The 19,345-nt window shown below is 46.7% G+C and overlaps 2 protein-coding genes across 9 annotated transcripts in view; one reads left to right on the forward strand and one right to left on the reverse strand.

The window, feature by feature from the left end:
• The window catches only part of Ndel1 (nudE neurodevelopment protein 1 like 1), a 37,031-nt gene extending 27,176 nt beyond the window's left edge, over window positions 1–9,855 (forward strand). For 3 of the 6 annotated variants that reach the window (XM_085695123.2, XM_085695121.2, XM_085695122.2), the window contains exons 8-9: window positions 2,038–2,189; window positions 5,500–5,617. In XM_085695123.2, coding sequence (XP_085551249.1) covers window positions 2,038–2,189; window positions 5,500–5,602 — 255 coding nt within the window. In that variant the 3' untranslated portion in view covers window positions 5,603–5,617. Of the gene's footprint in view, window positions 1–2,037; window positions 2,190–5,499; window positions 5,618–8,698 lie in introns of those variants that run through there. The other 3 variants (XM_085695124.2, XM_048448315.3, XM_048448316.3) reach the window with 2 other exon arrangements.
• A 4,778-nt stretch (window positions 9,856–14,633) lies between these two features.
• Window positions 14,634–19,345, reverse strand: part of Myh10 (myosin heavy chain 10) — a 130,839-nt gene continuing 126,127 nt past the window's right edge. For all 3 annotated transcript variants that reach the window (XM_087910490.1, XM_087910489.1, XM_087910491.1), the window contains 4 exons: window positions 19,096–19,304; window positions 17,975–18,083; window positions 16,831–17,003; window positions 14,634–16,218 (listed from right to left, as the gene is read on the reverse strand). In XM_087910490.1, the coding sequence (XP_087766616.1) occupies window positions 16,074–16,218; window positions 16,831–17,003; window positions 17,975–18,083; window positions 19,096–19,304 (636 nt within the window). In that variant the 3' untranslated portion in view covers window positions 14,634–16,073. The remainder of the gene's footprint in view (window positions 16,219–16,830; window positions 17,004–17,974; window positions 18,084–19,095; window positions 19,305–19,345) is intronic.

A 19,345-nucleotide genomic window follows, 5' to 3' on the forward strand; every position in this document is an offset into this window, starting at 1 on the left:
AAACATTGTCCACTAGGTACATAGTTCACACTGGCCTGCAGTCACTATAGTGCAGGCTGACCTTGAACTCAGCTTCTTCTGTCTCTGCCTGCTAGTGAGTGGGCTTACTTACCAGACCTAGCTATTTTATTTTTAAAGGCAGGGTCTCACTGTGTATCCCTGACAGGCTGGTATTTGCTAGGTAGACCAGGCTGGTCTTGAACTCATAGAAATCTGCCTAGTTCTTCCCTCTGAAGTGCCGGAATTAAAGGTGCTTCTCACCATGCATGTGTTTTTTAATTTTTAAAAGCAAAAATAAAGACCATTCTTCCTTTCTGCACTGCGTTTCTCTTTTGCCATCACCTTTGCTGGCATTTTGACTGCATATGTGTTATAGACGTCTGGTCTGGTCTCTTCCCTGAAAACTGTTTACAGGAATATCAGTGTGGTCAAATCCAGTGTGCACTGATCTGGATTTTATTTGAAACATTCAGCGCCAATATGCTCCCCCTTCTCCAAATGTCCTCTTTTCTTGGCATCCATGAAACTGTTTCTTGGTTATTCCTATCCATCTGCCCGTTTCTCTCTGACATCTTTTTGGGTCTTTTCTTTAATTGTCCGGCCTTTCTGTGATGGTCTTACTATCCACTGTCATGGTCTCAGTTACCCCTTGGTGTGCATAGTTTCTAAATTGTCATCCTTTCCTTTGAAAAGACTCAGTGCTTCTCCAACCTGTGTGTATCGTTGGTGCCTGAAACAGTTCATGCTTGCCACGTGACATATGCTCAGCAAACGGGTAGACACATCCTTTCATTGAATGTAGGGGATTGAAGGTGTCACTGTAGATGTATGTATTTACAAGTCACTGATGGAGGTCATTATTTCTGTCATTATTTAACATTGTACTTTTGCCATAAGAAAGAGGCAGAAGAAGACGTTTCAGCTTGTTTTTGGTGCTGTTTCATGTGTTTTTGTTAAAATGTGAGGTAGGATGTCCAAACAGATTCTGAAAGTTTGTGTTACCTGCGGATTTTCTTTAGTGTTGTGAATTGGAACGGACTTTATCTTTCCCACCATAGCCTACTGTTTCCTTTTCTTAGGGGACTAGTGGAGAGATACTTGATTTGGGAGAAATTTTGTTGGGAGGGAGGGATTTCATGATAGCCAAGTATGGAAAATGAAAAGTTCCACTTTTTCACATCGGTTTGCTGGTAGAGTATGCATGTGACGGGTGAAAAGAAAGGATACTAGATGTAGAGGAAATGGGCCTTTATCATTTACAGGTGAATTAATTATAGACAAAAGGTATCAGGTGTACAGTTTATGGTATGCTAGCCAAAGAAAGTGGCCTCATTTCATTTGGAGCGAGGGCTCTGTGGCTAAGAGTAGTGGCTGCTCTTCCGGAGGACCTGGGTTCAAGTCCCAGCTCACATCTTGTGTACAACCATCTCTAACTCATCCAGGGGATCTAACACCCTCTGTAGGCATTAGGCTCCCAAGTGGTGCACAGATATATAGGCAGGCATTCACATATATATAGGCATTCACATACATTAAATAATAAAATCCAAAATGTGGAAAGAAGAAAATGACTTTATTTTGTGTAAGTGTGGAAATAGATCTGTCTGATGCAGTGGAAAAATAGACTTAAGAGCCTATATAAAGAGTGGACTATACCAAAAGCATTCTTAAGTGCTTGCTACACAAATGCACAAAGACTCAACCTCAACCAGTATTGGAGAACTTAACAAATAATGGATGGGTTGAAAGATCTGGGGTCTTTCTCTCCCTACTGGTACCATGGTTTTCTTAGTTGTAAGTGTGGATTATATCTGTGTCCCTCAGTGATACTGAGAGGAATAAGTTAAATTTCTGAGCTCACTAGAAAGGGGGTCAATGTAAATATTCCTTGTTCTACTAGAAAGACAGATGATTATGGCTTAACTAACGACCGTTATCCTGGAGGCTAAGGACTGAAGCCTGAAATAGAAATGGTTTGAGATGTAGATGTTTTCTGTACGACCAGTGTTTTGACAGCCGTTCCTTCTTTCTTTGTAGGCTTTAGAATCCAAATTAGCAGCTTGCAGGAACTTCGCAAAAGACCAAGCATCACGCAAACCCTATATCCCAGGGAGCGTTAACTGTGGGGTGATGAATAGCAATGGCCCAGAGTGCCCGAGGTCAGGGCGTGCAACCTTCTTCCATAAAGGGTAAGTCTTGGACAAAACCTAGGGCTTCATGTGTGCCAGACAGTTATTCTACCACTGAATACAGCTCCAATCCTTAGGCTCACTGATAATTTTAGTAAGATTGCAAATTTTTTTTTCTTTTTTGTTTTTTTTGTGATAGGGCTTCTTTGTGTAGCTTTGGTGCCTGTTCTGGAACTACCTCTGTAGACCAGGCTGGCCTTGAACTCAGAAGTGCTGGGATTAAAGGCTTCCACTACCACCATCCAGCAAGTTCATAAATTCTCTCTCTCTCTCTCTCTCTTTCTCTTTTGTTATTTTCTGAGACAGGGTTTCTCTGTAGCTTTGGAACCTGTCCTAGAACTCCCTCTGTAGACCAGGCTGGCATTGAACTTACAGAGATCTGCCTGTCATTGCCTCCTGAGTGCTGGGATTAAAGGTGTGCACCACCACTGCTGGGTCCCTGGGATCATCTTATTATTCAAATCCCAGAGGATAGAGATTTGTTGTTGTCTTCTGGTCACCAAGGAGTTTGCTGCCCCTGGAATCTGCAGTGTCTGTCCTGGGGTTAGACTCTTAAATGCACTTGTGCTGGGCTCAGGCAAATATGCAGGGCTCTGATGGGCCTGCTTTCTGGGTGCTTACAGCTTGGGAAACTCAGCAAATTTTCTTTTAAGGAAAAGGGAAAACACTGCAGTTATTTGTATTCAGACTGTACAGCAAACCTTTTATTTGAATAGTTTGGAAAAATACAAAGTCCTGAAGTCTTTAGACACTGGGTCACATATGGATCAGAATTCAACGTCAGCGTGGTGTACCTCGTGAATTTCCAGCCAGCTAGAGTTGCATAGTGCGAGACTGTCTCAAAAAGGAAAGAAAAAAGAAGATCAAGACAAACAAACAAAACAAAAGGGAAGAGGTGTGTGTGTGTGTGTGTGTGTGTGTGTGTGTGTGTATGCATGTGTTTAAATTTGAAAAAGCTTTTAGGCTTGAAGCAGTGGTGTAGAAGTACTGCACAGTGAAAAGTAAGTTCTCTGCTGTTGCACGATTTTGTCATTCTTTAGAGCTAATTTGCAGACGTCAGAGCAGATTTTTTATGCGTCTGCTAGAAGCTTCTTGCAGCATATCTACAAGAGTACACTTTGAATATTGCTTGGTAACTCGTCTATTTTGATTTACATTGCCAGTATCTTTCGATGTCAGTACCTTTCATTCTGCTTTATCTTGTTTTCTCTCTAAAGTGCCTGGTTATCTTCTTGTTATGGATGTGACTTAATATAGGAATATGGGACCTATAATCAGTCTGTTGACCATGTTACCTTGGGTAGTTGTTCCTGGAACAGCGGCTGATGTGCTCATCGTCCCTTACCATTGTGTCTTGTGAGTGGAAGAGGCAGCTTTAAAACCACCAACAATGCAGGAGCAGTAGTTAGAGCTTGTTTATGGAAGATCTGATTGTTCTATGTAGTCTACTGTGTTATTTTTATTTCTGAGTCAGGATTTTTCTGTCTAGCCCTGGCTGTCCTAGAACTCACTAAGTAGACCAGGATGGCCTCAGACTCACAGAGATCCTCCTACTCCTGCCTCCGAGTTCTGGGGTTAAAGGCGTATACCACCATACTTGGCTGCAGTCTACTTTTAAGAGTTTTATTGTTTGCCCCTGTAATGGAGTGTTCGTCTATTGCTGTTTCTTTTGGCATTTCTATCCTGATGGTTACAACAAGGAATCCTACTAAAAGCACCTTATAAAATACCAGTGTGTAAGTCAGAACTCTGTTCTATCTCTTAGGGTTCCCCAGGTGGGCTAAGTATAAAATTAACTTTCGTCAGGCTTGGGAGTACCTGTTTTGAGCTGTCTGGAACAACATGACATGGACAGGCATTTTATCATTAGACTAGCCATTGCCCGAGTGATACATAGAAAGTTTAGAGGAAGTCTTCAAGAGTGTTGAGAAATTGTGATTACTCCAGTCGAGTAGTTATTAGACTCTCTCTGTCTCTGGAATCTCTCTGTCTCTGGAATTTTTTGGTGGTCTGCAGGCAGCATCTTACAGTGTGAGAGGAGACGTGAACCAGAGATGGATTGGTTAGGCAGGGACCTTTGTGTGGAAAGTGCTGGCAGGTATTCATAGTGAGGGAAGAATAAACTCACTCAGGTGTACTGCTCTCTAGTATTTACCTCCCATCCCAGAGTACCAGGGCAGGCATTGCTCAGAGATGATGAACCTGCCCTTGAATGTGGAGCCTCAGTGTAAACTAAAAGGAGTGACTGGAATTCTACCCAAACTCTTGCCTCCAGGAACAGCTAGATGCATTGTTTCCCCTATTTCCTGAACTGAATAACAGAGAACCAGATAGTTGCTATTTGTGTTTTGTCTTAAATTATGAAAATGTTATGTTGTACTGTTTCTACCAACAATGGAATATGCTTTTATGGATTGTCTCTTGTCTTTATTTAACAAGTGGCTTGTGGACACACACTGCAGTGTTAGCCTGCTAGTGCTTCAGGAGTCCTCTCTCCACTGTGCTCTGCAGGGTTGGCTGTGCTGCTGCTTCCTGCTGCTTTGCTTTCATTCTGGCTTTTTTGTGGTTGCCCTGGCTTTTTAACCTGTTGACTAGGTAAAATCCAAGATGGTTCTGTACCAGCTGTAGGAGGAAAGGGCAAATAGCCCGACCTGTAGATACACTATTAACATTCTAATTTGTCAGGGAAAAGCTAGTCTTTGTAGGAAAAGGGAAGTGTGACTTGGGACTTGAGCATGTGAACCTGGGCTGTGGCGCTTGCCTTGCTGCCCCTGTTCCTGAGCAGTCTCTGCTGTAGCTCACTAGTGTGACTGCAGACAGTCGGGGATTTTCTTGGGAGGGTTGAACGTGTTTACTTCATTTTGTTTGAATCCTTCAGAGGCAGTGTAGCCTTGCCACATGAAGCTGCACACACCCAAACTGGGTCCATGGCCTTAACTTATCTGAGTGTTGGCAGATTCTGGTTATTTGAGGACTTCTTAGAACCAGGAGTGCCCTCTGAGGTTTCTGCCAGCCCCTCAGATGCAGGCTGCTGTGCCTGATCACCCTAATTTCTCCACCACTGATATTCTTTATATTCCAGACTAAGTTTGTGTGCAATTTGCTTGTTACTTGAATTTGCTCTAAAATGTTTTTTCTTCCATGACTTTAATCTGGTTTCATATGTATTGCTTGCACATGGTGCAGATGGTGGGCCAACCAGTCAGGCTTTTCTGGGTCGTATGTAGGTAGACGTGGGCTCATTTCAGGGCCTGATGTGAATGTAGTATTTGTATTGCCTTTTAATGATTTTTCCTTTTTTTTTTATTAGGCAAGAAAAAGTCATATTTCCCACGTTGTTCATGGGTAACTCAATTTGTTTGCTGTGCTCTCTTCTCTGTCTTACTGATGCTCTATGGTGGAAGACACATTAACACACTGGTTTACTAACTGCATGGGGCTGACTCAGCTTTAACCAACTCTTAGCCCATGAGTGAGCTTTCAAGGTCCTGTCTGACTTGATGACACCATTGCTGTTAGTTCTGTGTGCAGGGACAACAGCCCACCAGGAGTGTATGCCTGTGGGCTCAGCTAGGTGGCTGAGGCCGAAGGTGGCTTGAGCTCAGGAGTTGAAGCCAGCTTGACAAGGGTGAGATGCCACTTCAGCAAAGTTAAACTTCAGTGTCGTGGTCCTGAATGGCTGTGAGAGTTGGCCTGGTGTCATTCCCTGCTCTAGGGCAGGGGAGTGTCTGAGTTGAGGGTTGGAGGTGATACTAGGCTCCAGGATTACATCTCATTGTCTTCTTGGGGACAGGGTTCCTTCTGTGTCTGTTCCCCTTTCCGAAGCTGGTGATAATGAACTCCCTTGCTCTGCACTCGCTTTTGTGTTTCTGTATTAAACTGGGGGTGGTAAATGGGAGGTGTGTAGACTCTACCTTCCCTTTCTGAACTGTTTGGCATAGCCTGGGTAGAGACCTGGAGCTTCCTGGGACTGCTTTGTGTCCTGTTTACTCACAGGGAGACTTGGCTCTGGATGTCCATTCTGTCCTATTCTGCGAATCAGCTCAAGTTGCCCTCCTTCCTCCTTACTGCCCGCCCTCTCAGGAGCTTTCATCTTGCTTGCTTGATAGACTGAACCTTGCTTTTTTGTACTGTTAGATGATAGCCCTCCTGACTGACTACAGAGGTGCAGTTTCCATTGCTAAGCGCCTTTCTGGAGTTGAAGTCAGTTTTACCTTAGCTAGATTTGGGGTGTGAATTCACTAATTACGTGCTTGGAGCCTCTTTCTGCATATTTGATTCCCAGGGCTGTCTCTATTCCTGCCTATGCCGTTCATTTAACTCTGTGTGACTCACTGGGCATTTATTTCTCTACATCTGCACCTGGTATATTTGAAGGTTTTTCTTCTTGGGAACCTTCTTCATTGAATAAATTTTACAGTTTCCTGAAGGGGCCTCTTCAGAGGTGATTGCTTTGCTTTTCTTCTGCTTTTAACTTCCTACATCTGATTCAGAAGAGAAGTGCTAGGTGAGACCCTCTGCCCAACACACCTCCGAGTTCTCCCACCGCACAGAGACGTTACTAGACCCACATGCGTCCTGGAGCATGGAAGTGGCTGCTCACTGAGGGCTCCTGAGCAGCCTGTGAGTAGAGGAGGCTGGGAAGGGGTGGGATACCCAGAGGTAGTTGGGGCTAAACAAGTCACTAATAATAGCTCCGTTGGAAAGCCTGGGCAAATAACTGGATCTTCTCTTGGTTTGATTTCCTCTGTAACAATGGAAATGAACTTGATGCTACTTTAAAGTACATTTAATTTTGTCCTGCACCTGTTCCTTTGTGTGGACCTGTCTTGGTGACTGCTGCTTTTGCACATCCCAGTTGACCTTTGACAAACTCTTGGCAACCTACAGTGTGCCCTGTGTGATGAGTTGGAGACTTTCTGTAGTGTAGCTTGCCTGCCCCTGCTAAGGACAAGGATGGAGGTTCATGTGTTGGACACTAGGTCTCTTGTGTAGTTCTTCCTGTGGTTGTTGGAGAGTATTGGGAGCTCTGGGTCTACATAGGCAAACTACAGATGGGGTTGTGAGGCAAGTGCTGTCTTGGCAAACAGACTGTGGTCCTAGGCCTCAGGAGAAGCATAGGCATGCAGCTTTTGGGGAAGATGTAAAGAGAGAAAAGTGCTGTTTAGCACAGAAGTATAGAACAAAGCAGGGAGTTGGGGAGTTGGACCACTGCTCTTGGTTTCTGTGTATAGCTTCATTGCCAGGTATGAGCTGTGTTCAGTCTCTTCATACATGAACTCTTGTTTCCTGAATTTAGTTGGGGTTCTTTATCAAGACCCTCTGCATGTCTGTTTCTTTGTGCCATTGGTGACTGTTTATGAACCAGGGGTCTTTGCAGGGAATATGTGACTCACTTTTTAGAGAATGTCTCTTTGTGAGTCTGTGTTTGACTCCTTGGATCTTTCCACAAGCAAGTGGATGGCAGTGGTGGGCAGGAATGGTGCGGTGTGGTCCCTCATTGTTGCTAATGGGATGAATTCGCCTGGGACGTGTCTTAAACTAGAAAGGCTGAAATTGTCTCCTGAGATCCTGTGCTTCTCCCTTTCCTTTTCCCTTCCCCTTGCTTCCTGTGGCTGCATGCTGGTGGGTGGATTTAGGGGGTGTTCTTCACCTTGCTGGGTGTGCGTGATTGTTGGTGCTTGTGTGGAGCTGGGTTGCTGTGTATAGGTACAAAAAACTCCAACTCTATCTAGCTTTGCTTGCTAAACATTAATTTTTTTCTTCTTGAGATACTGGTATTGCAATAAATTTGTAAAATAATAAAGTATAAACTAGTAAAATTTATCTACAACCCAGAGAATACATTTTGTTAAAATTTTCTTCTATGATATAGATGATTCCATTACGTATATGTGTATATGTAATATAATCCACACGTTGTATATTTATGTGTGTGTGTCTAAAGAGTTTTTCATTCTAGACTTGACTATATTAATCCATAGTGTCTGTGTAAAAGACTGGAATAGAATAGAATCTAGGCTATACACTGCTTGCATTTTCTTTTTTCTTTTTTTAACATCACACTAAACATAGGCAGTTTGGGTAGCTTGCTTCTTTTTGTTTGTATCATTAAATACATACTGAATATTTTCCCTTGCTATAAAAAGTTACATTCTTAATAGTTGTATTTATATTTCATTGTTTTGTTGTATATTTAACTAGCTCTATATTGATAGACATTTAGACCTTTTCATGGTTTTTTAAAAAAATCAGGAATGTGATTATAGTGGCCCATATGACAGAGTTGCCTAGAAATGGGTGTGTGGCCTCAGTACCCCAGGACTGTGAACTATCTATCCGTTCTCTTATCACTAGTGCCTTCTGGGCAACCACTTGGGATTCAGGTTTTTACTGTGGGCAGGGGAGAGAACTAGTTACAGAAAGCAGCTAATTTCCTGTGTGTACAGTGATTTTACATGAGCCTCTTTTTTTTCTCTTCTTCCCTTGCTGTTCTGATCACCCCACAGGGCGGTAAACGGCTTCGATCCAGCTCCTCCCCCCCCTGGGCTGGGTTCCTCGCGGCCATCCTCAGCACCCGGTATGCTGCCTCTCAGTGTGTGAGTGCCCGGCCTCCAGGTGGGGTCCCTGCCCTCTTCCAGCAGCCCAGGACACCTACGCCTCGTCCCTCGGTACCTGGGTCCAGCCCTGTGCCCCTGTCTGCCTCTCCACCGCTGGCAGAGGGCAGGCTGCATGCAGTGGTGGCTACTGGGCCCTGCCCAGCCCCAGGACTCTGCGCGATATCAATACTGGCTATTTTCTCTTCTTGCCGTAGTGCCGTTGGTTTCACATGATTGCACTTTTGTGGGTCACAAGTGATACATACATGTATTACTCGATCACTGGATGTGGAAGTACCCGTTCATCACATCTGCCTCATAGCCTCATTTTGCTGTGTTGATAGGATTTAGTTGTGTTTAGCACATTGCAGATCTTCTAGAAGTTCTCCTCAATCAGGTTGACAAGACCCTTCTAAGCTCCCAGCCAAGCATCTTTAGCGCTCACAATCATGTGTCCCCCAATCTCACCCTACAGTTCAGATCATTCTGTACCTTCTGACTTTCTGTAAGCAGCCCATTCCAAATAGGCTTGCTCTCAACGCAGCAAGATGCAGGAGGCAGGGGCATCTGGGACCGGGGCACTCCAGGGCTGAGCCTCTGTGTGCCTCAGACTCAGGAAGCAGGTGGCAACCTTCTCGCCAGCTTTCCAATCCCTCAGTTCAGTGACATCTCTTTGAGCATTTTGTTTTCTCTTCTGAAGGGTCCGTCCAGTTGCATCGGGAAGGATTGAGGGGCCTGATTCTGGGGCTGGTTGGTGCCAGCAGTTGGGGGCAGACTGGCCAGAAGTGTTTGTCCTGCACCCTTTGTTATTCTCATGCTGCACTTACTGTTTACATTTGTTTTATTGTACATAGGTTTGTAAACATTATTGCCTAAGATATTTGTATATAACTTGGGCTTTGTAGCTTTTATTTATTCAGACTCATATGGCATGTTAATTAATGACTTACGATGGCGTCCTACTCTGGGCAGCTGTATAGTATCATCATGTGGTTAAAAGAAGATACTTCCCTCCAAAAAAATTCTTTTAATGTGTAAACAATAAATTTCACAGAAAAAAAGGCCAAGATTTCTTTATTTGGTTCTTGCTGTCCTATGAGAAAAGAGCATACAAAGGCAGTTCAATGTCTCTACTTCCACAAGGGATGTGTGATGCGAACAGGTATGAGATGAGAAGATTGCGGCCACAGGAGATGCCTTACTCATGCACATTTCTAGTAGTGTACCATTTCTGGGGGTAGCTTGGGAATGGTCTGGACCCCATAGGATAGTAGAGAGGACCAAAACAGGGCATGGAGTACCTACCTGGGCCCAGGAGCTCGTCTCCAGTTGTACTGCATACCGCAGTACGTGCCAGAAGTGCTGGGGTTAGAGAAATTTCATGGACATGCTTCTCTCACACTTCCTTCCTTGGGTCCGTGTCAGCAGTTGAGAAAAGTTTCAGGTGCCGTGTTGAAGAAACTGCACAATGGGGCCAGCATGCATTGTTTCCTTACCCTGCCTGCTTACAGCAGCATAAACACAGGGAACTTCATAGCATAAGACCACAAGTGTGCTGATGGAGGCAGGTGGATCTGAGTTTGAGTTGGAGGCCAGCCTGATGTACATAGCCCCAGGATAGCCAGAACTACGTAGAGACCCTGTCTCCACCCCACCTCAAAAAACAAAACAATCAAACAACAGCAAAAAACCCCAGGTGAATGGAAGTTAAGGGTGTCAGATCCCTAAGTGAATAGAAAATGTTTAAGTAAGATGAGCCTTCAAACAAATGACAAGAAGCCTGTTCTTGGAGATTTTGTTTTAAGCTGACATCAAGAGGCACCTGCGGTTGTGTGTGAATGGTGGAAAACGGTCTGTACTGTCTTCCAGTTGCTCTGAGTGGTGGAAGATTGTCTCTACCATCTCACTGATTTCCCCGAGTGGTGGAAAACGGTCTGTACACCCTTCAGCTTCTTGCTAAACTGCTTTTGGAAGGATTGGATTAGGTCAGAGGCTGAACAGTTAGCAGACCTTTGTGGACGCAAGGGTGAAGCTAAGTCCTCATCTCTGGCTCCCAGGGATTTCTCAGATGTTCTGAGGCTTTGTACCCTTGAGCTTATCTAGACTGCTCTGTCTGTGCTGTTCTCACGGGGATGGGGTACTACGCTGCTTCGGCTCCAGGTCCGAAGAAGCAGCAGTATGTGTTGTATGTATGTCCTGGTTCTTGGTGGGGAGCCCTCTTCCTGTGACCCCGTGAGGACACTGGCTGATCGTCCTTAGCGCCCTCCAAAATGAATGCTTTGGATCCTTTGTCCTTGCTGGCCTAAGTTTGACTCTCCACAATCAGTGGTTCTCAACTTTCTTAATGCTGTGACCCTTTAATAGTTTCTCATGTTGTGGTGACCCCAACTCTAAAATTATTTTTGTTTTTACTTTATAACTTTCCTACTTGTTATGAATCGTAATGTAAATATCCGATATTTGACCTCGAGGGATTGCAACCCACAGGCTGAGCACCACCGCTCTGAAGTCTGTCCAGAGTCCCTGCTTTCCTTGTGGCCATCCATTGTTGAATCATCAGGGTTGGGAAATCCCTGAGCTGGGTCTGAGGCAGCCCTTCCTTTTGAAGTGCTGATCTTGCCTCCCCAAATGTCCACTTCTTGGCTCAGAGCCTGAAACCTAATGTGTGAGGCCAGGAGACTGCATAAATGAGCACAGGGTAGCCACTCCCAGACCCCCGTTTGCAGAGCAAGGCCAGGGTTGGAAATGGGGCCATTATCTTTTTCTACCGTGTTCTCTTCCCAAACCGGAGGCCTCGCAACTCGCTGTGTCGTATGGACCTGGGCGTACCTCTTGCCTCAGCCTCCTGCCTCTGAAATTTATGTATGTGCCTGGCTCAAAAAGGCAAACGTGAAAACAAAGGACAGATTTGTTGGTGCCTGTGTTGGGGAAGATGGGACTTGTGCTGTTTTATGATTCTTTGCCCTGCTGTCCATCTCCACCCACAGGAATTTTGCTAGCAGATCCCTGAGGCAGATGTGACCCACCGGAACGAAGCTTAGAGTTTCACTGACCGGGAGCTTTGTAAGCAGGTGTCATAGTGACTGTCATCTCCACTAACATGCAGTACGTAGAATCCTGCCTGGATTGTGGTCATGGGTGGATGCCTGGAGGGAGGGCGGGGCTCACTTCCGTTAGGCTGGCAGTGTGGGCCTGAGTGATACGCTTCAGTGAGGCTCAGTGGCTGAGCGCTGCTGCTCAGTGCACTACAGGATGGAGCTAGGAAACACTTGTTTATCAAGTTTCTGATAGGAAAAAAAAGTCCGAATATTGATTTCACTGTTGAGGGGAAGACATGTACTTTTAAGTCACTAATTTCATTGTTATTCTCCATGTCGTAATCTGGGCGGACACTGTGATAGCTGTAAAAGCTTGCTTTTGGGATAGTACCCCAAGAAACCGAAAAATTTCAATAAAGTAAAATATCAGTGTCTGGTGGCAGGGGATGATTAGGGTGGCTTAGCATTATAGAGCAGTGTGGCCTTGCAGTGCTGAGATACCAGGAGAGCACGAACAGTTGTGACACTGAGCGCAATCAAAGTTTAAAAAGGAAAATGAAGTGATGGAAAGCGTGCTGGTGGCTTACTCTCCAGATTTTAAAATTGCCTCTAAAGTTGCCCAAATTAAAGAAAAATCAAAATAATACCAGTTTTCTTTTCCTGTGCATGTTGGCCTGAGACCTGTGCTGAGAGGAAGACAACGTGGCTGCTCTGATCTGCCTAGTAGCTAACCTAGATACAGCTTCCCAGGTGTCCCCAGCCCTGGACTCAGGAGGAGAGGGCCATGCATTGTGCAGAACCCGAGACACTAGTAGTTAGAAGATGCCCCTTTGTCTTCTGAACCATCAGGAACAATGTGGCAGCCTGTGTGTGTGCAGGCCTAGTGCCCTCAGAGGCCAGAAGTTGTCAGACCCCGTGAATGTGAAGTTGCAGATGGCTGTGAGCCTCCATGTGGATGCTGGGAATTGAACCTGGGTCTTCTGGAAGCATGGCCAGTGTTTTTAACGAGTGAGCTATCTCTCCAGCCCCCACTTAGATTTTTCCTATCATTGAAAGCTTTGACTGTCTTCCAACAGATGTGTATTTGAGATGAGTTCTCTGGGTCTGTAGCCCTAGCATCCCTAGTGCTGGGGCTAAAGGCATGTCCCGGCACACTGGCCCAGATACCATGAGGACACCTAGAACTTGACTGAGCCTGCCTTCTAGACCTTCCATTTGACCCAGAGCTGCCCTTTCCATGCTTTCCCAAGCAGTCCCATCATCCTTTGTGCTATGGTGTTGATGTGGCATTCCTAAAAAGCACATTCCTGTCACTTCCTAAGGAATTTTCTCCTAAGTGGCTGACAGCCATTCTACAAACTTTGATGCTGAGCCTTATTACCACGAGGCAGGCAACACAGCCACATCCCAAGTGCCACCTACTGACAGAGACTATGAGCTGCATGAGATCTGGGCATTTTAGGATCTATACCGGTTATATCATCTTTTAAGGGTATCATAACATCAAGTCAGTTGGAATGGAGCCCACTGATTGGCCTACTTTGAAAACAAATGAAGACCACACTGCTGTAATGAATCAAACTGAATTTCCAGTCTCATGGGGGTTGAAGGATCTCTGCTCTTCATGGCAGAACACATAGGCGATATCATACAACTCAGATTGAGACCAGCACCGTGCAGTGAACACACCCTTCTTAGCTTCACTTAGGGTCTGGTTCTGAGCTGTCAGGACAGCCTTTCAGTGGAGACTGTCCTTAGTGTCTCAGGAAGGTAGGGAAGCAGAGAGGCCAGGCAGCCCATGGTGGCCACAGGCTTTCTTCTCAAGACCTCTTGGGACTCAGGGAAGAGACGCCACCAGTTCTCCCTTCAGAGTCTAATATCTAGCCATTTGTTTTTATGTGGGAGGTGGGGGCAAGCCTGGAGGAGGAAGACTTGCTTTCTAGTGTCCTTCCTTCTGTATTTAGCACCTGTCCCTTGGCACATTGGCTTTGGGGTTAACTGGCTGTAAGTCAAACCAGAGCAATAGAAGGAATCTTAGCTGAGGTTCCAGCCATGGGAGTATGGAGGTGTGCCTTCAAATCAGCAGGCTAGGAATCCACTCAGTGTACAAACCCACGCCTGGTAATCCAATTGAGACTTTTCTGACTACATTTAACTACAAAGTGAGGGATTGTTTAGTGATCTGTGGTTCCTTCTACTTAGCGTCTTTGTGGTCCACAGAACCCGTTTCACCTTGCTTCCTCCATGGTTGGGACCGATTCCTACATCCTTGTGGTGTTTAAGAGGCCTAAATGCACCTTACTGGGTGGGTGTGCATGCTTGCTAGGCTTACACTGAAGTCCACTTGGTATTGGGACTAAGACATTGGTGTGCTCACCTTGTGCACCCCTGGGGCTTCTCAACCAACCCCAGTTGGTCCACACCAGAAAGGTTGCCTTTGGGGAGCCAGTGACTCCTCCTCCGTCTATTTCCCAGCATGCACCCTGTCTAAACATGCAGTCCCTGACTTCTAGAACCCCTTAAAAGCATTCTGACTTAGTCTTCACTGATGGGGCCAAGCACTCCTCCATTGTTCCCTGCTTGCAGGCATCCAAACGCTGCAAGCATTTGCTGGTTTCTGAGAGACGTGGTGGGCTTGGTTCGTGGATCAGGTGTGTGTAACCCCCCCTCCGGTCAGGTCACAGATGCTAAAGCAAGAACAGAAAGTGAGGAAACAGATTCCGTGTTCACATGATTATTCTTGTTTATTGAGGTCTGTTTGTTCTCCACGGGTGCTTTTTCCTCCAAGTAAACAGAGCAGGCGCAAATATCTATAATGAATAAATTTATTGTCTTACAAAAATCATTGTCTAGAAATATGGGAGTACAAGAAAAGATCTTTGCAGTCAGGTGTCTGGTGGTCAACAGCCAGTACAATCCATACAGGGGAGATCAGAGATTCCAAACCCATGTGACAAATTCTTCCTAACAGATGTTAAAGCTTTTAACCCAAAAGGTCTGTGTTTTCAAGCACATTGCCAAGGATCGGGATTTGTCATTAACACTGATTTGCTGTCACTGAATGTCTGTTTATACTACTTTACTAGAGAGGTACATGATATGAAGCACAGTCAAACTTAACACATGAAGTTGTTATAGAGGCAAATCCTATAGTTAACATTGTCTTAGTACTGTAGTGTCTAAGGCACTTTCTGTAATGTCAGTTTGCTCAACTATCAACCAAAAACAGAATGCTAAGTGTTCATTGTAACACTGTCCAAAGGAAGGGAAAAGGAAAAAATGAAGGATCACACACCCACTGGGATGTCAACATTCAGGCAGATGGCATCTGTTCTTGAGGTCCTTTAGCCTCATTAACAAACTTGGAACACACCTCCGACACAAAAACCAATGTTCCCGTTTTGGGCTCAAAGCAGTGGCTGGATTTGTAAGGTCAGCAGGAGGGTCTGGCTGGTTGGAGAGGACGTCTGTGAGCATCCCAAGGGTCACAATGGCTCACTCATCCCTGCAAGTCAGACACTTCAGGAGACCACCTGGAAGTCAGTGATGGCTGCCACCTGGGGTGCCTTCGCTGTGTTGTGGCCACCATCCTCTCTGTGCGCAGGTAGCCCTGGACCAAAGACTATTCACATGAGGTGGTGGACACCCCTTGGGATATGGGCAGGATAACCCCAAATTGATGCTGCTTCCCCAGACCAACCCACCCCTCCTAAGCCTCCAAAGCCCCTTTCACAGTTTGCTCACAGAGACAGTGATCATTATTCAGAGGAAATGAGACAAGCGCAGGTCAAGTCCACAAACGTTCTAAGAGACTGGATGTGGTTGAGGGGTCAGGGCACATGGACGCAGAACTAAGGTACCTGTCAGTAACAGCATGCAGAGCAACTGAGCAACACCTGGGGCAGCCCCAGGCCCAGCGACTGGCAACAAAGGGTCTAGAATTTGTTTCGGAAAGGGTTATCTCCTCTTATGTGTCATAAAGTGGTCTCTTGATGAGTATATGGAAAACAGATGCAACGATGGACAGTTGGTTTAATACGCATGTCTGGTGGAGGTGTATATATAAAAAGGGGCATTGTACCTAGTCTGAAGCAGGATACAGTCTGCACAGGCCGCAAAGCCGTAAGACACAGTTGATCTTCCTGTGAGGAATCCCGGAGCTCGCCATTGAGTGCAGGGCTCAAGCAGACTAGCATTGGGTTGAGGAGTTCCAGCCTGTCCTCTGTGTCACCTCCAGGCTCCTTTGTCTACTCTGATTGGGGTGGCTGCGTCTCATTGACATCACTGGTCTTGCTTTCCGTGTCGTCGTCTGATAGCTCCAGTGAGGCCCCCTCGATGTGCAGCTGGCGCCGGCCAGATCGGCTTGAAGAAAAACTGATTGGGCCGCCCCGCCTGGGAGAGAATACACAAGAGCACATGGCTCTTGGGTTGTTCAACCCCAAACAACGCTCAGTTTCCACCCTCTCTCTACCCCAGCCCAGGGCATCACAGACTTGGAGGTCTCAGAAAGGCCTCCGCTAGATAGACAGGTAAGGAAGACTAAGGTGAAGCTCCATCTCCCCACAGCTATCCTTGAAAGGCCAGAAAACAAAAGAAGCTTTGTTTTTATATTTTATAGTCCTTTAAAAAACCAAGTCTTGGTTTACTGACCACACAAAAGCAGGACACGGGCAGCCTTTGTCCACCGCACAGAGGCCTACGCTGGCTCGCGTGTGAACCTGTCACTCCTGCTGTCTGTTGGGCCCCCTCACTGTCCTGCAGAGCAGTGAGGGGTGCTGCTGTGTCAGGTCCTACAGGGAGCTCTGGAGTGGAGGCTGTGGATGACGCCAGCCAGACGAGACCGATGTGTTCCACGGGTCCGGTTCACAGTGAGTGGGCCTGCCCCTCTCCTTTCTCCCACTCCCTACTACAAAGGTCCTAACTCTTGACTGCAGGGATTCCTGAGGAATTGACAGGAGCCTCCCCAGATCAAGCCTGCAGCCCACCCCGTCACTGAACACTTACCTGAGCCGGTTCTTCAGAGTGCTGACTTCACGGCTTAGACCCTCATTGGCCTCGGTGGCGTCATCCAGTTCCCTTTGGAGCTTACGCCGAGACGCGTTGGCACGTGTAGCCTCCTCTTCAGCTTCCTCCAGCTGGCGTTTAAGCTGCTTCATTCTGGCATTGGCCTTCTCCATCTTGGGGAGTTACATGAACGAAAGGCAGACTGTGAATCTACCTGGAGGGTCAGCATGGCTCTGTGTGGCATCTTGTGATGTCACTCACCTTCACTTAGCAAAGCCAGTATTTACAGAGCAAGCTACACTCACTCAGGAACTTTCTATACAAGAAACAACCTAGTTTTCCACGCCCACACATGTGACTGATGGGCTGTGTACAAGACGAGCACTCTGGACAAACACTGTCCAGACGCCTTCACCCCCATGAAGCATGGCTGTTCCTAAGAGCAGCCGCTCTGGGAGAGTGCAGTAAGCACCTGCTTCTTAAGAACCCACCAATGGCTCTTTGGCTTCTAGACTTCAGGGACTGGTTAGTGCCTCATGGGTACAGCTGGCAAGTAGGGAAGGAAGGCCCTGAGGGTCTGGGCCAAAGGCAATGGTCCCTCCATGGTGTTCCTTCACCCAGTGTGCACAGAGAGACAGGGTTGTGAGTGTGTGTGTGTGTGGGGACACAACAGGCTGCAGGCAAGGGGGCAAGGGGTGGTCTTGACCTGATCTCTATTGGGATTGCAGGCTTGTATGGGTGACCACTTCAGTACTGTGTATCTGTATTAGGGTGTGCACATGTGGGCATACACTCTTCACACATCCCCAGTTTTTGCTGTTTACCTTCTCCCAAATTTGTCTCCACTCCGTTTCCTGACTGCTGACTGTACCCAAGAACTATTATTCTAGGGACAGAAGTGAAATTTGTTTGCCCGTGAAGCAGCTTAGTGGAGGAAGCTGAATGTTCCTTTAAAATCCAGTCCAGGGCTCGCACCTCAGAGCCTCACTGGCCTCCTTCCTCATTGTAACTGAGGGGAGCACGGGACGTCACAAGGCAGTTCAGACACCATACTCAAGAGTTTTTGAAAACATTTTCTCAGTTCTGACTTGTTTGCTGAAGCATTTCCGGGGTGGTGACCTCCATCCACCTGGCTTCCTCCTACCTGTTCTTTGTACTGATCCGCATGTCGCCGCTCATCCTCAACCTGCATGAAGATTTCCTTCAGTTTCTTCTCTGTCCGTCGGACTAGTTTGTTGGCAGCTGCTCGTTCCCTGCCAGAATCACCACAGTGGTTTTAAGATTTGAAATTAATTTTAAATGAGGAGATAGTTTTGAAATTCTTTCTCTTTGGAAATGATACATATTGGAATGTCTTTTTAGACCTCCCAGAAGCCCAAAGCAGGATCTCCTTTCACTTAACATGGTGTCTGTTCCTTTGCACCCAGCACGTGTCACATACGCCTCCTAATCACAGTGAACAGACTTGTGGTCATCACTTCAAAGGAAAAAAGCAACCTCATTTATGAAGTGATTATCTCAAATTTAGAATTGATTCACTATTGACTGTAATACCGGAGCTGTTAGAGCTAATGAGAATATCAAACTTCACACACCATGCAGGAGTGAAATAAATCCCCACCTGTACCCTGGGACTGCTGCCCATGCTCCACACAACTAACACGGAGATCCTTGCAGACAGGAAAGTTCCCTCCTACCTGGATCTGGGTCTGGTGGGGTTAAAGCTTGCCAGAGAAAGCCTTACCCGGCTCACTGCACACCTGCAGACGCTCCTGCCCAGTGCAGTGGGAATCCAGGGTTGGGAGGGTGCTGGACTTGAACGCAAGTCCTGCATTTCTGGGTCCCATGCTTCCCCCAGAGTGGGGGGAGCCTGTGGCTGCTCCAGCTCTGGCAGGCTAAGTGCTGTAGCTGCCCACCCATTCTGTCCTGTGCAACACTCAGTTTTCACCATGTGGTGGGAACTGTCGGATGGGAGGGACCTGGTTTGTGTTACACCACATTTCTAATCTGCTGAAAAGTAAGCACCCACGATGTGGTACTGGGAAGTCACGGGGCAATGGGATGGCTTCCCACAGGGGCCAGGCAGAGCCCCGGCCTCTGAGCCTTGTCTTTCAGCTCACAGGACTATGCAGGCCACATGGGCTTGTGTTACCGCAGCCCCTGCACTGGGTACTCCTACGGTAGGGGCACGTCTGTGTCACCGTGTGGCTTGGTCAGTCCACAGCAGACAGTGTAGGCAGTCGGAGGCCTACAAGAGCATCTTACTTGGCTTCCTGCTCAAGCTGCTCCTCCAGCTGCCCAATCTTGGCTTCCAGGGCCGAGATTGTAGCCTTGAACTTGGACTTGACAGCTCCTTCTAGCTCCTGCAGCTTGGCCTTCAGTTCCTTGTTCTGTCGTTCCAGCTGTTGACGGGCATTGTCGCTCTTCTGGGCAGCACTGCGTTCTGCTGCCAACTCTGTGTTCAGTGTGTCCACCTAGAAGAGGAGAAATGGTTCAGACCCCCGTGTGGAGGCAG

Source organism: Myodes glareolus, chromosome 9 (genome assembly GCF_982192425.1).
Source record: "Myodes glareolus chromosome 9, mMyoGla1.1, whole genome shotgun sequence".
Classification (NCBI taxonomy): domain Eukaryota; kingdom Metazoa; phylum Chordata; class Mammalia; order Rodentia; family Cricetidae; genus Myodes; species Myodes glareolus.